The sequence below is a fragment of the Podarcis melisellensis genome (assembly GCF_964234715.1).
Source record: "Podarcis melisellensis genome assembly, chromosome: Z".
NCBI classification, from domain to species: domain Eukaryota; kingdom Metazoa; phylum Chordata; class Lepidosauria; order Squamata; family Lacertidae; genus Podarcis; species Podarcis melisellensis.
Window position 1 is genome coordinate 10,030,246 of NC_138547.1, and position 18,289 is coordinate 10,048,534.

Below are 18,289 nucleotides of genomic sequence, written 5' to 3' on the forward strand. Positions count from 1 at the left end.
GCCCTCTAGATGAGGTTGAAAAGGCCAACTCCCATTAGTTTCAGCCAGCATGGTCAATGGACAGGGATGATGGGAGCTATAACACAACATCTAGGAGGGCATCAGTTTATCATCCATAGAGTAGACTGTCCTCTGGGTCAATTGAGCAAATCAGTTCTCTTATATTAAAACTGTAGCTCTTCGTGTAAAGTTGCTCTTAAATTTTAAAGAATTCTCCTCTCTCAGAATGAATCACTAGTTGACCAGCTGTGTTTTCGTATGTATTCCAGTCTTGCCTGGCCCACTTTTTCATGTTAAGAGCATCATTTTCATGTTCAGACTAAATCTCTTTATTTCAAATGAGCCACAAAACATAATTGGGCAGACATACTTCAAACAATTGAACCTATTATGTTTTCCCCATCCTGGATATGCAGTGTGAAACAGCTCTCACAAAACAGTACTAATATAACCACACAAGTCATTTTTTCCCCCAGTGACATAAATCATAGCAGGGGCTCAAAGAAACCACAGAACAAGCCCAAGAGAAAACCTCTCAGAGAGAATCCCTTGTCTGTGTATATTTCGATTTCTAGTTCAAAACACACTTTCTGCTTATTTCCTAGCAAGCACCTTCACTAATAACTCCTCTTAAATCAGTCATCAGGTCATATTTCGCATGAGCACTTAAATGGATGTGTAAGTAACTTCTGAATTAATTTATAGATGTAGCTTCAAAGGTAGTTAAAAAACAGAAGGAAAGGGGGAATCGCAGGTCTTTTCACTGGAATAATCTCAGCATTTTAAGTGCTCCTTGGGCCAGTGTTGAAATTCTTTCCCACTCCCACTCACCCAACAGGATTTCTCTATCCCTCATTGGCGGACATTCCAATCCAGAATTTCTGGAGATTAATTCCCTATTATCTGACTGCAGAAATAAGACTGTAAACAAATAAATCTGCTGTTGAACACCACTTAATAGTGACTTTCAGAGCTCTACCGGAAGCTCCTGAGAGCTGTGACAGACCTGGATAAGCTCCTCCCAGGAAGTCCTGAAGGATTGATTTTTCTAAATAGCATGGGATGGAGAAAAATTGCTCAACCTCTGAAGGTAGTGGTGAAAATAAACCCAGATCACTTCACCTCAAAGCTTTGGTCCCTCTGCAGAAAGTGTTAACCTTTGAAGTTTAGTCATACTAACTTTTGTCTCTCTGCAGCTGCTGTTAACAACTAAGAACACAAGCCAACACCTTCTGGTGGTGTCCCTGTCTAAGACACTACTGCACTTGGTAGAAAAGCTTAAGATGGATAAGAAGTAATAATAACAATAACAACAATAATAATAACCCCCAGTCATGTAATTCTTGTTACTGGGCTGTACCAGTTCACACTGAACACAGTGGAGAAAATCCTCCTGATTTCCTGTAAGAGCCAGGATGCCAGGAGATCGTAGTCTAGCCTTCTCAAAATTCAACCTTTATTTTATGTCAGGGAGCATTCCTCACTACAATCTGAATTGGAACAACCCAGCAACCTTCCCATTTTACACCCATAGCAGCCAGATCTCTCCCCCTCTGCCCTTCACAGGTCCAATATTTTAAAGGGTTTGCTCACCTTTCCTGTAAACAACAATTGGGGCAATTTATATGCTGGAGGAAGCATCAATGAAGTACAGGCAAAGCATTTAAGATCAAGGCCAAAAGACGCAAAACACACACACCGCTGAACTGCTTTCACCACTTTTAGGAGTCTGGCTACCTTGTGGTGTTCAACTATGTTAACAATACATCTCTCACTGAGGAATTAACAGAAGGCAGAAAAACCACTGTTTATAAAAGGATCCCATGATTTGTAGGCCCTATGCCAGCTGCTGACTAAGCATCAACTCTTAAATAAGGATAAACTTGACTGGCATAGTCCTTAACGTGGTCCTCAACATTATTTCCCAGCTATGTGAAATTTCTGAGTTAGAAATGCAGGGAAAAAAATGACCAAACCAATTCCTTCCTCAGATATTTTCCCCCCTCCACATCCAAAGCGAAATCCTATGCAGAAGTCCATTATCACCAGAGAGCAGCTGTTCCAATGTTATTCAGCTCCTTCCACAGCTGTGGTCGAAACAGCCTTAACATAATAAGGCCCTTCGCGCAGGTATGCCCTGAGCCTCAAGTAATGCTGGTTTCCAAAGATTTCAGCGATGGTCTTTGAATTGGCCAGAGCCTTCACAAGTTCGTATTTGGCCTCCTTTGAAGATTTGTCTGGTTCCACTGATCTGTCTACGATGTATTCCACAAAGCCTGGACTACTGAGCATCATCCTCTGGGCCCAAGGTTGACTAGCAATGGCCTACAGCATTAACAAAAGAGAAAGATTTAAGACATTATTCCTGCCCTTCTGTTCCAAAAATTGGATTTCCAGGGCAGTGAATGCTCCTACTAAAACAACCATTTAAAAGTAAAATATAGCAGCAGCAAAACAAAACCACCAACAGCAATTCAGCCTGGAGGAGAACAAACTTAATACATCATAGCAACGTTTTTTATTTTCTTCAGAAAACATGAAACAAGTCCAACACACTTCATGGGGAACACTGATCTAGAGCCTGGGTGACTTCAACTCACCTTCACCATGGGCAGAACACAGATCAAAAAGAATTAGAGATAGATGTCCTAATCGTAGCCAGCATTAATCATGTGAAATCCTGGGGTGGATCTTAGCTCAGGGATAGGAAACCTGTGGCCCTCCACATGTTGTTGGACTCCAGTTCCCTTCAGCCTCAGCCAGCATAGCCAATACCCAGGGGTGGAGTCCAACAGCATCTGGATGGCCACCAGTTTCCCACCTTTGCCACTGAAGACAACCTGCATGCCTACAGCAGACAAAGACTTTCTCCCACAGCCCATTTACTTAATGCCAGTTCATTCAGTTTCAGCTCTGCTTTTATCTCACAGTTAAATCAACTGAAAGGTACAGTCTGAGCAGAGCTCCAGATTCCTCAAAGTCTGGTGTCCCATACAGGATTTCATTAAATCTGCAAGGACTAGACAACTCAAACAATGGGCTTGGGTAGTGCTGTGGTTTCCAAGCTCTCTCAAAAGGACTATTAGATACATTCATTCAAAAGCACTTACAGTGAAGACCTTTAAGGCACCACAGTGGAGATCAGGGAAGGGCTGGGTACTGATGCTCCTGAAGAGTTCCAAGGGCTGGCTGGACAGAGAGGAGAACCAGGATTCTGTCATGCCCAGGTGGTCTTCTGTCTGCTGGTCTGGCTGTATGCAAAATATAGCAAATGAGTTTTGCAAATGCAGCTGATAATTTACTGTCTTGAGGGGAAAAACAAGGATGGTCAACGTGGTACCCTCCAGATGCTGTAGGACTCAATTCTCATCAGACCATGGCCAAAAGTGTGGATGGGATGATGGGCGTTGTAGTCCAATATCTGGAAGGCACCACATTGGCTGTGCCTAGGTCAGAGGAACACATTACCCTCAAGCCATCCTACAATTTACTCCACCTACACACATGAAGTGTGCAAAACTTCCATGCATGCAAAACCTTTATAACAAAGGCAGCATAGTCACATTCTGCTTTTAAGCAAGTCTGTAAATGCACATTTCAGACACTGATTTGTCCTGTGCACAAATGTTTGAAGTTGAGTGGAAACGCAACAATTTTTCCTTTAACTGTTTATTTATCTTTTAAAGGTATTATACAGAACCATAACGTTCAATAAACTCTCGAAACACTTAATTTTTGTTCATACTTTTGATAAGTCTGAAAGGCTGACAAACAAGTCAGAAAAAATGTGAGTTATAGTTCTCTTGCTTTAACTCATCACTAGTGGATATCACAGATGCAGAAAGCTACCCAATTGTGTTATTGCTTTCTTCCAAGGACTGATTCAAACCTTTAATGCTCCATTTTTCACAAGAAACAGAATGTTTTCAATTCCATAAAACTTACCTGCAGATACAAAAGAGATGAAATTGCCTCAAGACACCGGACTCTCATCTCTGTCGGGGCATTCTTTGCTTGATGTCCTATTCTGTTTAGCACATGATGAAATCTACTCCCTGGGAAGACAAACTTTTTTTAAGCTTTCCATTACATAGGAAGTTGCCTTATACAGAGACCAGACTATTTCTCCATCAAGCCCAGTATTAGACAATACCTGCTTTAGAGAGTAATATCTTGAATTAACAATCATTTTTGCCTGTGGCCATAGATCTGTTGCTTGAGTCACAACTAAAACCAGAAAATCTCTAACCACGGTTTGTCAGTAAAGTGGCTCCAGATCTTAAAAACAAGTTTTAAACCATGTTTTGACTCTCCCTCCCCAGCCTAGCTGCTTATGCCATGATAACAGCAGCACTGAAGAAGGTTCTGCCCACCATGTGTCCCAGCCAGCATGGCCAATGCCAGCAACACCTGGAGGCTGACAGATTCCCTACCCCTCCCTCCAGAGACTATTACATTCATTAGCAACCCTTGTACTTGAGATGAATCATTTTCCCACTTCCAATCAAACCTCCTTTCAAACTGAAGTTTAGAATTATGCAGGGTACATTTATAGCCTTCCTACATTCCTGTGACAAACTCTTCAGACCGACATGATTATAGCTACACATACACACAAATGTTGTACACACCCTTCTTCTGTAACACTAGCTTCCCTTCCACAGTTGACCCCAAGATCCCAAGTGTGTCCACTGCCACGCCAAACATGGTTGGGTCTTGGCTTTCTGCCATGCTGAATACTTTCTCCACAAATGCGGGGTATCGCTCACATAACTGCTGAGGACTGTCAACAATAGCCAAGTTGCCAAAAAATTTCACAAAGCCTGAAAAAAACAGAAAATAAAACAACAGGAGTTTTGTCACACCATACATGGAACATAGCATCTGGAAAGAAAAATAAAGACAGACTGGGACACTGTGCACAAGCAATGTATGTAGTGAAGAGAAAGCCTACCAAAAACAAAAAGGACCAGATGGTCAAGGCCAGGAGGTTTTGTTTTACATGCCAAGCAGACAAGTTTTTAGTACCATGTCACCTGTCAGAGTAAACTTAAGTCTAGGATTGGGGGTGGGCAACTTAGGGTCCAAGGCCTACCATTCTTCCATTGCATTCTATCTCAAAGTCACCAGGGTTAAACTCAAACCTGCTTTCCTCTGGGCTGCTCTAGCCATGTCTCTACCTGCTGTTGTTCGGTGTGGGGCAGGTAGGCACAGTTTGGGGAAAACAGCCTGGAAGGCCAAACAGGGAGGCCTAGGAGATCGAATCTGGCTCATGGGCCAGAGGCTGCCCATCCCTGAACTAAATAGTGAATTTTTAAAAAAAATTACCAAAATTTTACCAAAGTAAAATCATGCCAAGAAGGAAAACTTTTAAAATCACCTGGCAAGTAGAAGCTTGAGAAGGGATCAGAATCAGCCCCGATGATTATGTTGGAAATCTTATCAATGATTCCTTGTTGGGCGAGATATTGGCGTCCGTGGTAAATATGGGCGAGAGAGGTCACCATCTCTATACACGTAGCTCTGCAACATAGACAGAACATGCAGGTGTATCATTTAAGATTCCTTTCGTCCTCAAAACAGTCCATCATTAATTCCTGGAGGAGACTACTACTTAATTAACTGGTAACGCTTTCTAGGTACTGTGCCAAAGTTTTCTGTTTTTGTTTTAAGTGGCACAGGCCCTGCCCTCAGGCTTACAAACCAGGACAAAGTATAAAAGGAAAGAAGAAGACAAAATTATAAGCATATTCAGATATTAAGCCTCCCAGTTAAATAGCAAACCGGTAAAATAGCTACTAAGCTGACAGCTCAAGGCAAGAAGCCCAAGTGCAGCTGCTCTCAGTCTAACAAATTGAGTGGACTGTGCCATCTCATTTCTGAAGCCTCTGCTGTTTGTGACAAGACATGTCTGAGAAGTAGGAGGTGGAAGGGAGGCACTGCGTATTTTTATACTAGCCATGCATTTGTAATAATGAGGTAAAACTAGTTTTAAGAGTTTTACTGGTATTGTTCACTGCTGAATCACTGTTATGACTTTGTGGTTTTAATGATGGGGTTTTTTTTATAGTTTATCAATTGGTTCTTAGCCACCCTGAGTTTCTGATTGTATGGCGAGAGGAAGAAAAACTGTGCAAAGAAAGCCCCTGCATGATTAGGCACTATTGTGCTGAGATATTTTGAGCTGCGTGGTAAGAAAAGAAGGCTACTTTCTTGCTCCTCTAGCACGTAAGCACTGGATCAATCAAACAATCAATCATTTTATTTATATGCCACATTTCTTAAGTTGAAACCATGCTCAAAGCGGCTTACAAGAATAAAAAATATTACAAAAAAGTAGCCTTAAAAAATAAATATTAAAGTGTACACAGTAAAATCAAACTATCTAAAGTAAAGATACAAAATTTTGTATCAGTAACAGCAACAATATCCCCGCTCTAGAGTCTGTTCAGCAGTCTCAGCTTTTGTAGCTGGAGTCAGTAAGTCAGGGCCCCACCCTCCCAGACCAAGTGGAAAAAAGGCCTGCAAGACAGACAGCAGGTCTTCCAGGATTCACAGCTTGCAGCCACTTCAGCAGCCTCAGCTTTTATATCCAAAGTATGAATGTATGAATCAGGGCAGAGACAGGCAAGAGGCAAAGCATGCAGGGTTTGGGTACATGCACAAATGTGCACAACTCTCAAAACTCTGGCATGCCAAGAAATAAAACCTACTAACTCAATAGAAGCAGAATTATTCCAAAGCCATACATAATATGAAACAATCTAATGAGTGCCCATGACTGCTTCTGCCACACACCTGAGAAGCACATCATTCCCCGTCAGCTCCCCGATCAGCTCTGATATTAATCCGCTGTTCACGCAGTAATTCAATGAATCTGCCGACACCAAGGAGATATTGATAACCAACTAAGACAGAAGCACAGGAGAAAAGGACACTGAGATTTATTTCTTTTTTAAAAAACAGAACACCTACAACAAACACACACTATATGCCATTCATGCATGAAATTGTGCTTGCTCCACTTATAACTTCACTCACTGAATGAGGCTGTGGCAACGTTCAAGTCATAGCTACAAGCCTTGTGGTGGCTGCAACAGGACTTAAAAAGGAATCAACATCATATATCCTGACCAATATATCATGGGCCTATGGGGAGGCCACTGCCACCTCCACACCCTGGACCAATGTTCCCCATAGTGTCCAATTGCTCCAAGGGGCATCTGTAGCCCCATTGTTTATTTACCTATGTAAATTTGTTTTATTTCATAGCATCATAACTTCACATTAAAGGATTAACAATAACAAACATTGGCCTATTGTGGTTTATTTTACAGAACATGGCATTTAAAAGCAATACAGCACAAGTGGATAAAGCAACATCTACACACACAATCATAATCATAAAGAGGGGGCATGCAATCTCAGTGTGATCCCCTTCAGGTGGTGGTGGTTGCACCAGCACACTAAAAAGGCCGAGGGGGGTGGGATCTTAATAGCAGCTTTCAGAATACCTTGTAGGATTTTCATCTGGATTTTCCATAATAAAGGTCACATATTAGTGCAGAGATCAGGGGACGCGGGTGGCGCTGTGGGTTAAAGCCTCAGCGCCTAGGGCTTGCCGATCGAAAGGTCGGCGGTTCGAATCCCCGCGGCGGGGTGCGCTCCCGCTGCTCGGTCCCAGCGCCTGCCAACCTAGCAGTTCGAAAGCACCCTCGGGTGCAAGTAGATAAATAGGGACCGCTTTCTAGCGGGAAGGTAAACGGCGTTTCCGTGTGCGGCTCTGGCTCGCCAGAGCAGCGATGTCACGCTGGCCACGTGACCCGGAAGTGTCTCCGGACAGCGCTGGCCCCTGGCCTCTTGAGTGAGATGGGCGCACAACCCCAGAGTCTGGCAAGACTGGCCCGTACGGGCAGGGGTACCTTTACCTTTACCTTATTAGTGCAGAGATAGGAAGGAACGGACTTAAGACTGACTGCATAGAAAAGTGGCACAGAACAGAGTGCACAGAACAGAACAGAACAGAACAGAGACTGGATTCATCCATCCATATCCTTTGCTTATTTTTTGTTTATATTTTACTGCAGGATCTTCTGAGAGTCACCTTTTGTGCCGCATTGTGAGGCAGAAAGGCAGGGTGCAGGCATTTTGAAGCACACTACTGTCTTGTACATGCCTGGTACATGCCTGGTACCATGGATCAAGTCAATGCTCATAACTCCAGTTGAGGATCAAACTGTTCAGGGTACAACCATACCCTATAGGCAGTAAAAGAGCATCATGACCTGCTCAGATCACATTATTTAGCGCAACTGCCAATGGGACTATTAGCAACATGTATCAGGGCACAAGCTATTGACAATGAGTCTCTACCATTTGAGGAAGGAAGATGCAATTAGGAATGGAGGTTAGACAACGTGAACCCAATATAAGCTTTAAGACAATCATGTTCCCATGGGAATGAATGGGATGGGAGAGCTGCCAGTGTTATGATAATAAAAATAACTGTAGGTAAGATAACTAACTCACTTAAACCTCCAGGGAAATTGAGGAAGACTGTACCCAGTTTAGCCATGTGTTAATGTAAAACCATATCGGTCCAGAGACTCACCCAGGTAATTCTAAGCAATACTACACAGAAACTTGTGAACTTTATGCTATTAGTTCAAATTGTACTTCTGCTATATTTGAGGGGAAGGGAATCTTAGGTCCAGGGCAAGGGCTAAATGCCTTTCTATCTTGCCCTTGGGAATCTCCTAAGCAGCTAATTCAATGTCTCTCAAACTTGGATCCCCAGCTGTTGTTTGTCTACTACTCCAACCATCCCTAGCTAGCAGGACCAGTGGTCAGGGATTATGGGAGCTGTAGTCCAACAACTGCTGGAGACCCAAGTTTGAGAAACACTGAGCAAATTGCATTCCCAATCTTTTCTTGGCAGCTGTGGCTATTCCACATCTGATGTCACATGCTGTCAGGCAAGTGACAAGTTGGCATGGCTGGCAAAAGCTGCCAGAGGCTCCCCACCCAATGAATTAGAATTAAAGGAGCAGCTAGAACACTATGGGAAAAGGGATGCTTACCTCATACACACGGCAACGAACAATGTCACTCCTGGTCATGACATTTTTCAAGTCAACTAGCAAGTTGCCCGCAAGCAGTGCCTCCAAGGTCTCTGCAGTTTTTGCTACCTTTGTCAGCGACATGATGGCCTAGAAAACAAAGGGGAATAGCTATGTGAACCGGAGAAAATTAGACAGCAGAATTAGTCACAAAGTTAGACCAGTTTAACAAAAACACACAAAATTAAAACCACAGATCACCAGCTAATTATTACATTCCCCCTTAATTATCTGCATGAGTCTGACAGCGCAAAAAGCCTTCAGCATGCATTTAAATATTCCTACAGAAACAGCTGGTAAAGCTCTAATGTAAGAGCACTGCCCACCCATGGCTGGGCCAATAACGCTGAAGGCTCAGTTTTGCGCTGAGATCAGAGGAACCTCACCCACTTGATGATTATGCTGAAGGCTCTGTAGCCAGCTGCTGTTAAACTGGCTCCAGTTTAAAGCTCTTACCTCTTTTGCCACTGCTAGTTTCTCATCAGCAATGCAATAAATGACCTGCCTCAGCAACTCAGGAGTGTTGAGGATTTCTCTAGCAGCACTGGAATCTTCAACTATCTTCCCAACCTACAGATTCAACATGGTGTTGAAAGGCATTAGGCAGTTTCCAGCAACTACTCAGTGCACAAATTTAAGTAGTTAAATAAAGGTTCCTTCCATTCCCACCCCCCACTACCAGCCTTTTTAAACAAAGAAAATGTTGAAGAGCTGTATCATTTTAAGGAAATAGTGAATAAAAAAAAACTGAAGGGAAGGTTTATACATTTGCTCCTCTCACTTTGTTGTTGTTGGGGGTTTTTTAAGGAGAATGGTATGCAGACAGAGGAAAGTTTTATCCACTCCCTCAATGTGAAGAGGCCTAGGAGAAGGGCTCACAATGCCAATGCCCCAAACTGCTTTTGCTAATCCAATGATTGGATTGAAAAAAATTAAAGCTGCCCCCCCCAAAAAAAACTACCTGGAGCACTTAAAAAAATCTGTATCAGCCAATGATAGCTTCTGCAACAAGTGTGTGGATCATCTAAAAACAACACCCACAGAATGGTTTATCCTGAGAACTACTTTATTCCTATGCAAGTTTAGCAAATATAAATCTATTAAATTCATGATCCAAACACCAGCCATACAAATTTTAAGGAGTCATTAAGAAATCCTGTGCAGAGCCCTAATGTATATGTATGTACATTATAAATAAGAAATCTCCTCCTTCTTGATAAAGATCTCCAAAAATGTCATTTTAACAGACAAGTAATCAAGCATACCTGAGCTATCGTTAGAATTTTGACTGAATTATCTGGATGGAAGAGCCCTTTCTGAAGTTCTTCACCAAAGTTTTGGATTACATACAAGGGATCCATGATCTGCAGTAACCGCTCCAGGATGGAAACACATAAAGAAATCTGCTCACTGTTTTGAAGGGAAAAAATAAGTTAGTTGAAAAGCTTTTTAAAAACCAAAACAACAAAAAAAACCTTTACAACCCCAAATAGCTTAATACGTGGATATCTGCTTCTTTACCACAATCCACACAAGGGATTACTGATTCAAAAGAAAAGGTAAGGAAGTACAAGAAACAAGACCCCTTTCTGTAATAGTATCCAGAGTACAGTCATACCTCGTGTTGCGTCCGCTTCATGTTGTGTCTTTTCGCGTTATGTCCTGTGGTAACCCGGAAGTACCGGAACGGGTTACTTCTGGGTTTCACCACTCACGCCTGCACAGAAGTGCTGAATTGAGTTGTGCTTCGCACATACGCAGAAGCCCCAAATCGTGCTACACGCCTGCACAGACACAGCACTTCGAGTTACGGGCATTTCACGTTACGGACAGGCCTCCGGAATGGATCCCGTCCATAACACGAGGTACCACTGTACATTAACACCCTGTCCAGGCTTATTAATTCAGCACCAAAATTTGCTCTTTTTAAAAGCACCAATTAAAATCTGTGATATTCTTGTTTATAATGTGAAGTTTCAGAGTGGCTAGTCATTTGCTTACATTTATTACAGTGGACACTCGGGTTGCGAATGTGAACTGTGCAGGATGTATGTTCACAACCTGCAGCAGCACTTCTGCGCACTCGCAGGTTGTGATTTGGCACTTCTGTGCAAGCGTGTTTTAGCGCTTCTGCGCACGTACAACCCCCAAAACCCAGAAGTAACCCGTTTCGGTACTTCCAGGTTTCGGCAGGTCCATAACCCGAAAAACGCAATCTGAAGCGTGTGTAACCCGAGGTATGACTGTATCTTGTATCACTATTTTATTCTTATTTATTCATGAAATGTACATACCATTTGATTGTAAGGGGGGAAAGCCTCTAAGTGGTTTACAAAGGAAAGTAAAACAATATAATCACCACTAGAAAATATACAGAATGTTAGAACAGCAATAAAATAGACTAAGACAAATTAAAATTCATGTCACCTTCTAAAAAACTTCTAACAAAAAAACTGCCCCAAAAGCCAGCTTGGTGGATTAAAAATGTTTGGTGCTACAAAGTGTTTTAAAATTAAAATATAAACTTTTTAAAATAATAACAACAACAAAAAGAAGCCACATCCCAAGATGTGGTAAATGTTAACCTCGCCCCAGGGCCGGATTTAGATGAAGATAGACCCTAACCTACTCCACTTGTGAGGCCTCTCCCAATCCCCCACCCTCACAACTAGAAGAAAATGGAAGTGTTATAAACAAAATTGAGTGAAGCCAAGGATGATGGTACACAGTACTTCTTTTTAAATTGGCTTCAAGTGCATCTAATATAGGAATAAAGGATTTTATCCTAAACTTATCTCTTGAAAAAAGTCCATCTAAGGCATCAGGTGCACTTCTGTCATTTCTTTGCCGTCGCCTCACTCTTTGTCTCCTTGTTTTGTAGTTAACATTTGGCAAGGTGGCTTTTGCTCATTTCTCAAGCTTATCAAAATCTTCTCTAATTTTCCTTTAAAAATCCAGAAGTGAACTGTACAAGCTTGCACAAGAACTTAATAACAGGTCTGATTTCTGAAGGGCTTTGCTGACATTGTGAAAGTGACGTAGCACACGGATTTATATCTCTAAGATTCTTCAGATTTTGGCTGTGAACTAGGGCCCCACAGAAATTTTTAAACTTGGGCACTAGAGTTTCAAATTGAACCCCACTGGTTGCCCTGAGTCTCATAGTTGCTGGGCCCAAGTTGCCCTGCCCTCACATGAAGTCTTGGGTTTGCAATTTTGGGAGAGGGGAGACTGCCCGCTGAGGGGTGGTCAGGCTGGGGAGGCCCCCTATATTTAGAGGCCCTAGGCTTCAGCCTACGTAGCCTATACATAAATCCAGCACTGCCCCACTCTTTTCTTCCCAAACCTATATTGATATAACACCAATGTCTCACAACAAATGTAACTGAAGAACCTGAAGAAAGAGACAATGCATGTGCTTTTGAAAAGAGGGGAAATTATTTTAAAGAAAAGGAGTGTGCAGCAGCCCCCAGTATTTAAAGAGCCCCCACCCCTACTACGTCATTAGAACCAGAACATAAACCTATGAAACTAGGAAAGAGCAAAAAATATCAATGTTTGGTCCAGATCCTAGGTACTGCACCCTCACCAAAGGAGACTGTATGGATGATTCACTAAATGATTGTAGGATGACGTGTGTAGCTGAGCTAAACTGAATAGTTAGTTGCCCAACCACCCCCTCCAGAACCTACTGCTCTCAACTGCCTCACATTCAAACTCCCTTTCAAATCCTCATCCAATCATCACTCACCACCAGAATTCTACACTCTCTTTCCCCTCCCTCCTTAACATTCCCATAAAACTGTAATTCTGATACAATTACCTTAATAACCCTATTACATTCAATATTTTATACACACTGCTCCCTATGACCACACTGTTAGCAGCACTTGGGCTTCCCATTCCTGGTTCCTAGGAAATGGGGGTAAGCAAACTGCAGGACTCACTGGAAGGCCAGATCCTGAAGCTGAGGCTCCAATACTTTGGCCACCTCATGAGAAAAGAAGACTCCCTGGAAAAGACCCTGATGTTGGGAAAGATGGAGGGCACGAGGAGAAGGGGACAACAGAGGACAAGATTGTGGGACTGTGTTCTTGAAGCTACCAGCATGAGTCTGACCAAACTGCGGGAGGCAGTGGAAGACAGGAGTGCCTGGCGTGCTCTGGTCCAGGGGGTCACGAAGAGTCGGACACGACTAAACAACAACAACAAAACTGCAGGTTTTTCACTCCTGTTCTAATAACCAGATGTCTTCCCCCAAATGATCCTGGGAATTGTAGTTTTTTAGGGGTTTGGGGGATTGTAGGTCTGTGAGAGGGAAGCCACAATGGCACGAATCATTTCAGGGGAAGTCATGTGCATTAAAGGCACATTGGGCTCTGCACAGGATATGGCGAGTCCTAAGCCAAATCAGGCATATTTGTAAGGCTCTGGATGGGTTATGACACATCCATGGATCATCCATAGTCCAACCTCCTGCAATGCAGGGATCTAAACTAATGCTCCATGGCCGATGGCCATCCAAGCACTGCTTAAACACCTCCAAGGAAGGAGAGTCACTGCTTCAGCCCTAAGGGCCTCTGGAGCAGGTGAAAACAACCTTGGCCCACCCTCCATGTGACAGCCCTTTAGTTGGCCCACCCTCCATGTGACAGCCCTTTAGTTATTGAAAGGGCTGCATTGTATGGATCTCATATCAGTGTTATGAGAGTGCAAGCAAACATTGCAGAATTGCAATGGTAACCAGAAGGCTGGAGTTTGGAGCCCATCCAGGGCTGGCTGTGGGCAGGATCCTTGCATTGCCGGGGGGGGGTGGACTAGATGACCCTTGGGATCCCTTCCAATTCAATGGTTATATCAAGCAGCTAAAGGAACAAAAAGATGCTTCTGGAACATTTGGGAATCATAAGAACACTCTCCCCACCAGTGGCTTCCAGCAAGAGTTTGCATCTTCCTTAAGAGAGAGACAGTCCAGAACAAGGAGGGGGGAAGGCTTAGAGCAGGGCTCAGCAAACTTTTTCAGCAGGGGGCCGGTCCACTTTCCCTCACACCTTGCGGGGGGCAGGACTATAATTTGGGGGGGGGGGGGAAATGAACGAATTCCTATGCCCCACAAATAACCCAGAGATGCATTTTAAATAAAAGGACATATTCTACTCATGTAAAAACACGCTGATTCCCAGACCGTCCATGGGCTGGATTTAGAAGGCGATTGGGCCGGATCCGGCCCCCGGGCTTTAGTTTGCCTACCCATGGCTTCGAGTTCAGGTAGGTGGAAATGCCAGTTGAGCGACTTGCAGAATAGGAATGCTTCCTTCCCATGTCTCCCACCCTCATGCGCCAGACTGGTGCTAGCATGGCTGGGAGCCAGGCACCTGCTGATCGCTCCATTTTCTTTGCAGGGAGGGAGCCTTTCCCCAACGTATACTTTGTTCTGGGCTAAATCGCTGGAGAGACGTAATGACCCTCAGGTACTGGAGAAAAGGGAAGCTAGGGGTCCTTGTGAAACACGTTTGGGGAGTCTGTGACTTCCAGGAAGCGCTTTTCAGAAGCATTGCTCCCTCCAACAGGGGAGGCTGAGCATAGCTATCACAGCTAGTTGCCTTTGATAGGCCTCTCCTCCATGCAATTGATAGGCCTCTCCTCCATGCAATCTTTGATAGCTATCCCATCCAAGATGCTCTTGTAGTGCATCTGATTCTCCTATGCTTCCTTGCTCCTGCAAGGAGATGACTATTGTGAGATCCTTTGGTTAACATCTATCTGGGCTGGAAAATATTAAAGAATCAGAGGATTGGTTAGCTTTCCTTGAAGCACAACTGATCAAAGGCAGGCAGATCCATTAGCATCTTGATAAAGATGTTCAGAAGACAAAAGATGCTATCATACCCTGCAAGCATCTCAGAAGAAGCTCCTAAGCTGATGGAGCAGTTAAGTGGTCAGTGGGGCTCCAGGTTGCTATTTCTGGATCCCACCACAGCCCTTCCAAGTTGCCCAAGAAATCAATGTCACAACAGTTTTTTCCTCGCATCTCCTCCCCACATGTGGCCTTCTCAGACACATGCTGTGTCTGAACCAGCAGATCCCACCAAACTAAGTAATCAAGGACCCAGTCAGAAAGTAGTGTGTACAGTCATACCAGAAATAAGCAAAATAACTAAATATGTACTAGAAGTCACCCCAGAACTAGCCCTACTGAACATCTTCCAAGATAACAATGCTCACTCACACTACAAAGAGTTCATAACCCACTGACAGCATATGATTCAATATGGCTAACTTAACCCAACAAACCCCCTCACCCACGCAGAAAACAAATCCCACTGCAGCCAGCCAAAGACACACCCTAGGCCACCCCAACCTCTCTCACCACCAAGGAAACATAACAAGCGAATAGAAAGAGAACAGGTGATGCTGACAGAAAAATACCCAAGCATACACTAAATCAAAGAACTTAAGCTTTGCCACCCCAGCCCCTCTCTCCCGTCGCCGCCTCGCCCCCACCCACACCCCTGCAATTCAGAGACAACAGGCTATCGCCAGAGCTGGCCCTACTCCAGAACAAACTTGCTGAAATTAACAAACATGAGCAACTTAGGCCCAGTTTCATGGAGTCGAGGGGCAACCGAGCAATGAAAAAAGACACAGCCCGGAAAGGTGCACGATCTCCTCCACTGAGGATTAGACGTTTGTGGAGCGGAGCGGAGGGGCAGTTATTGGTTTGTGCCTTGCTCTGCCGTGTATTTTGGCGACCTCGTTTTCTATTTTTATGTTGTTAACCAGTCCTGCGATCTTCTGGGTTAACGAGAGCGGTTCTTAAAAATCGAATAAACAAAAATGGAGAGAGAAATAGAATCCCCCCTCCCTCTGTACACACACAACTTTAAACAGGCGGCTGGGTCTGTTAAGCGCCACAGAATCATAGACATGTATAGCTGGAAGGGACCCCGAGGGTCATCCAGACTAACCCCCTCAACACGCGTTCTCCGTGGCGGGCATCCTCCCCCCCCCAATTATTGTCTGTTTTATACTCCGGCTTCCTTTCCCCATAACAGAGACCCGAGGCGGCTTAATAAAAAGCAAGAGCCAACCGATCTCTCTCCACTCACCTTCCCCCGCGGGCCGTGAGAGCGAAGAGTCCCGCCAAGGGGAGCTCGGACCGCCGCTCCCGCAGAGCACTGAGAGGGACGGCGAGCAAGGCCAAGTGCAAAGCGCGCAGCTCCTCGAGCGGCTCCTCCAGCAGCGAGACCCTCGCGAGCAGGTCCAGCGCCTCATCCACCTCTGGCGCCGCCATATTTGAATGTCTGAGAGAGCAGAAGAGAGAGCCTGGGGGCGGGGCGGAGGAAGAAGAGGAAGTGAAAGGAGTCTCGCGAGACTTCGGCCCGTAGCAACCGAAGCGGCCGCGTAACCAAGGCCGGCGCCTCATCACGGCCGCGGCTCTCAGGTACAAAGGCAACGCCTCCTATGTCTTGAGAGCCCCTTGTGACTTAGGCTCTCGGGCTTCTGATTGGCTGAAGGAGGAAGGAGGGCGGGGCGCGCTTCATTTTTTTTTTTCCCTGGTAAAGAGTTAGAAGGGTCAGTTTTTAAGGCTCGCTTCCGTGTTGCCACATGAAGGACATGCGGGGCTAAAACGACTATACAGATAAATATAGATTTCGAAAACAGAAGGGGGGGGAGAACCGAATTAGAACAGTGTAACGAGATTCTTCGCGTTGTTACGCGCTGCTCGAAACACAAGTTCTCCGCCTGCTGCAGGCAGGCAGTTTGAGCTCCTGCCACATAAATGTCGTCTCTTCCCTGGTCAGACGGTGACCGGAAATGATGTGGCGTTAATCTTTGCACTGAGTGTCTTCCGTCCTTCGCTCAGCAAAGCAGATGTTTGCAGCCTGAAGGAGCGGCAGAAGCAGCCATGTTAGAGTTCCCAAAGGCGCCTCCGAGCATGTGCAGAGTTCCCTTCACACTCGCCCCGCCGCCACCATTTAGCAGTATCAAGATCATAAAGAAGTGTTAACATTAAAACATAACGCGCAAATCCATAAAATAAATTATGGATTAGTTGGTTAAAGCGTGGCACTGATAACATCAAGGTCACAGGTTCGATCCCCAGGTGGGACAGCACCATATTCCTGCACTGCAGGGGGTTGGACTAGATGGCCCTTAGGGTCCCTTCCAACTCTACGGTTCTATGATACTATGAAATCAACACACTGAGAGATTAAGTATATCAAGCATTCCCAAAGTCCCATTTTACAGCAGGGCAAACCTCTAGACCAAAAGACGGTTGCCAAGGTTTGACTGTGTATGCACTACTGTAGATATTTAAAGCACACATTTCATCCCTCCAGAAAATCATGGGGAACTGTAATTTGTTAAGGGTGCTGGGAATTGTAGCTCTGAAGGGTAAACTACAGTTGATAGAATTTGAGATGTAGGAGTTGCACTTTAAATGCTCTTGTATGCATCAAATAAAGGAATGAATGAATCTGCAGGGTGTCTTTGTTCAAAGGGATTTATCAAAAGAAGAAAAAAAAGATCTAAGGGCAAAGTTTGGCCATATACCAACAATACAGGGAGATATCTAGTACTCACAATAAGGCCGTTAAAGTTGGTCTGCTCTGCATCACTTGGGATAACATTTGGGTTTCACATGATGAAATGCCCTAGTTATACATCACTCCTTAATAACTTGGAACCAGTTTACCTACGAGATTGCCTTGTCCCAGACATGCCCACTCGATTGCTTCAGTTGGTGGATTTGGCACTAAGTACTACAGGTGCCACAAAATAAATACCCTGGCTATTGAGATCATGTTGGCACCTTCACCTTTACTCTTTTTCGGTGCCTGCTTAAAACATCATTGTTTAGGTAAGCCTACCCAGATGCTTAGAAAGTTGAAGTAATTTAAATTTGTTTTAGTATTTTAACTTTTGAATGTTTTGAAGTAGGGCTTGGAATTTTTCATCATTTTACTGCTTCTTATCTTTTTGTACACCACTTTGAGGGGGGTTTCCTCCATTTTAAGGAGTAGATAAATTTCATCCAATACTTAATTGAATAATATTTATATATATATCATTTACAAATTTATAATCTGCACTTTCATAAACACATAGCAAGACAGCATACAACATATAAGGATAAAAATGATCCAAAGATCCATAAAAACATC

At 44.0% G+C, this 18,289-nt stretch overlaps 1 protein-coding gene across 1 annotated transcript; it reads right to left on the reverse strand.

Annotated features, from left to right (window-relative positions):
* Positions 1 to 474: 474 nt before the first annotated feature.
* PSMD5 (proteasome 26S subunit, non-ATPase 5) lies at positions 475 to 16,560 on the reverse strand. Its single transcript, XM_081896489.1, has 10 exons — positions 16,229 to 16,560; positions 10,385 to 10,529; positions 9,576 to 9,689; positions 9,081 to 9,209; positions 6,799 to 6,908; positions 5,381 to 5,523; positions 4,632 to 4,823; positions 3,946 to 4,055; positions 3,111 to 3,251; positions 475 to 2,325 (listed from the first exon to the last, which is right to left on the reverse strand). Exons 1-10 carry the CDS (start codon positions 16,543 to 16,545, stop codon positions 2,068 to 2,070), a joined length of 1,659 nt encoding a protein of 552 aa, XP_081752615.1. The 5' UTR covers positions 16,546 to 16,560; the 3' UTR covers positions 475 to 2,067.
* Between the last annotated feature and the right edge of the window lie 1,729 nt (positions 16,561 to 18,289).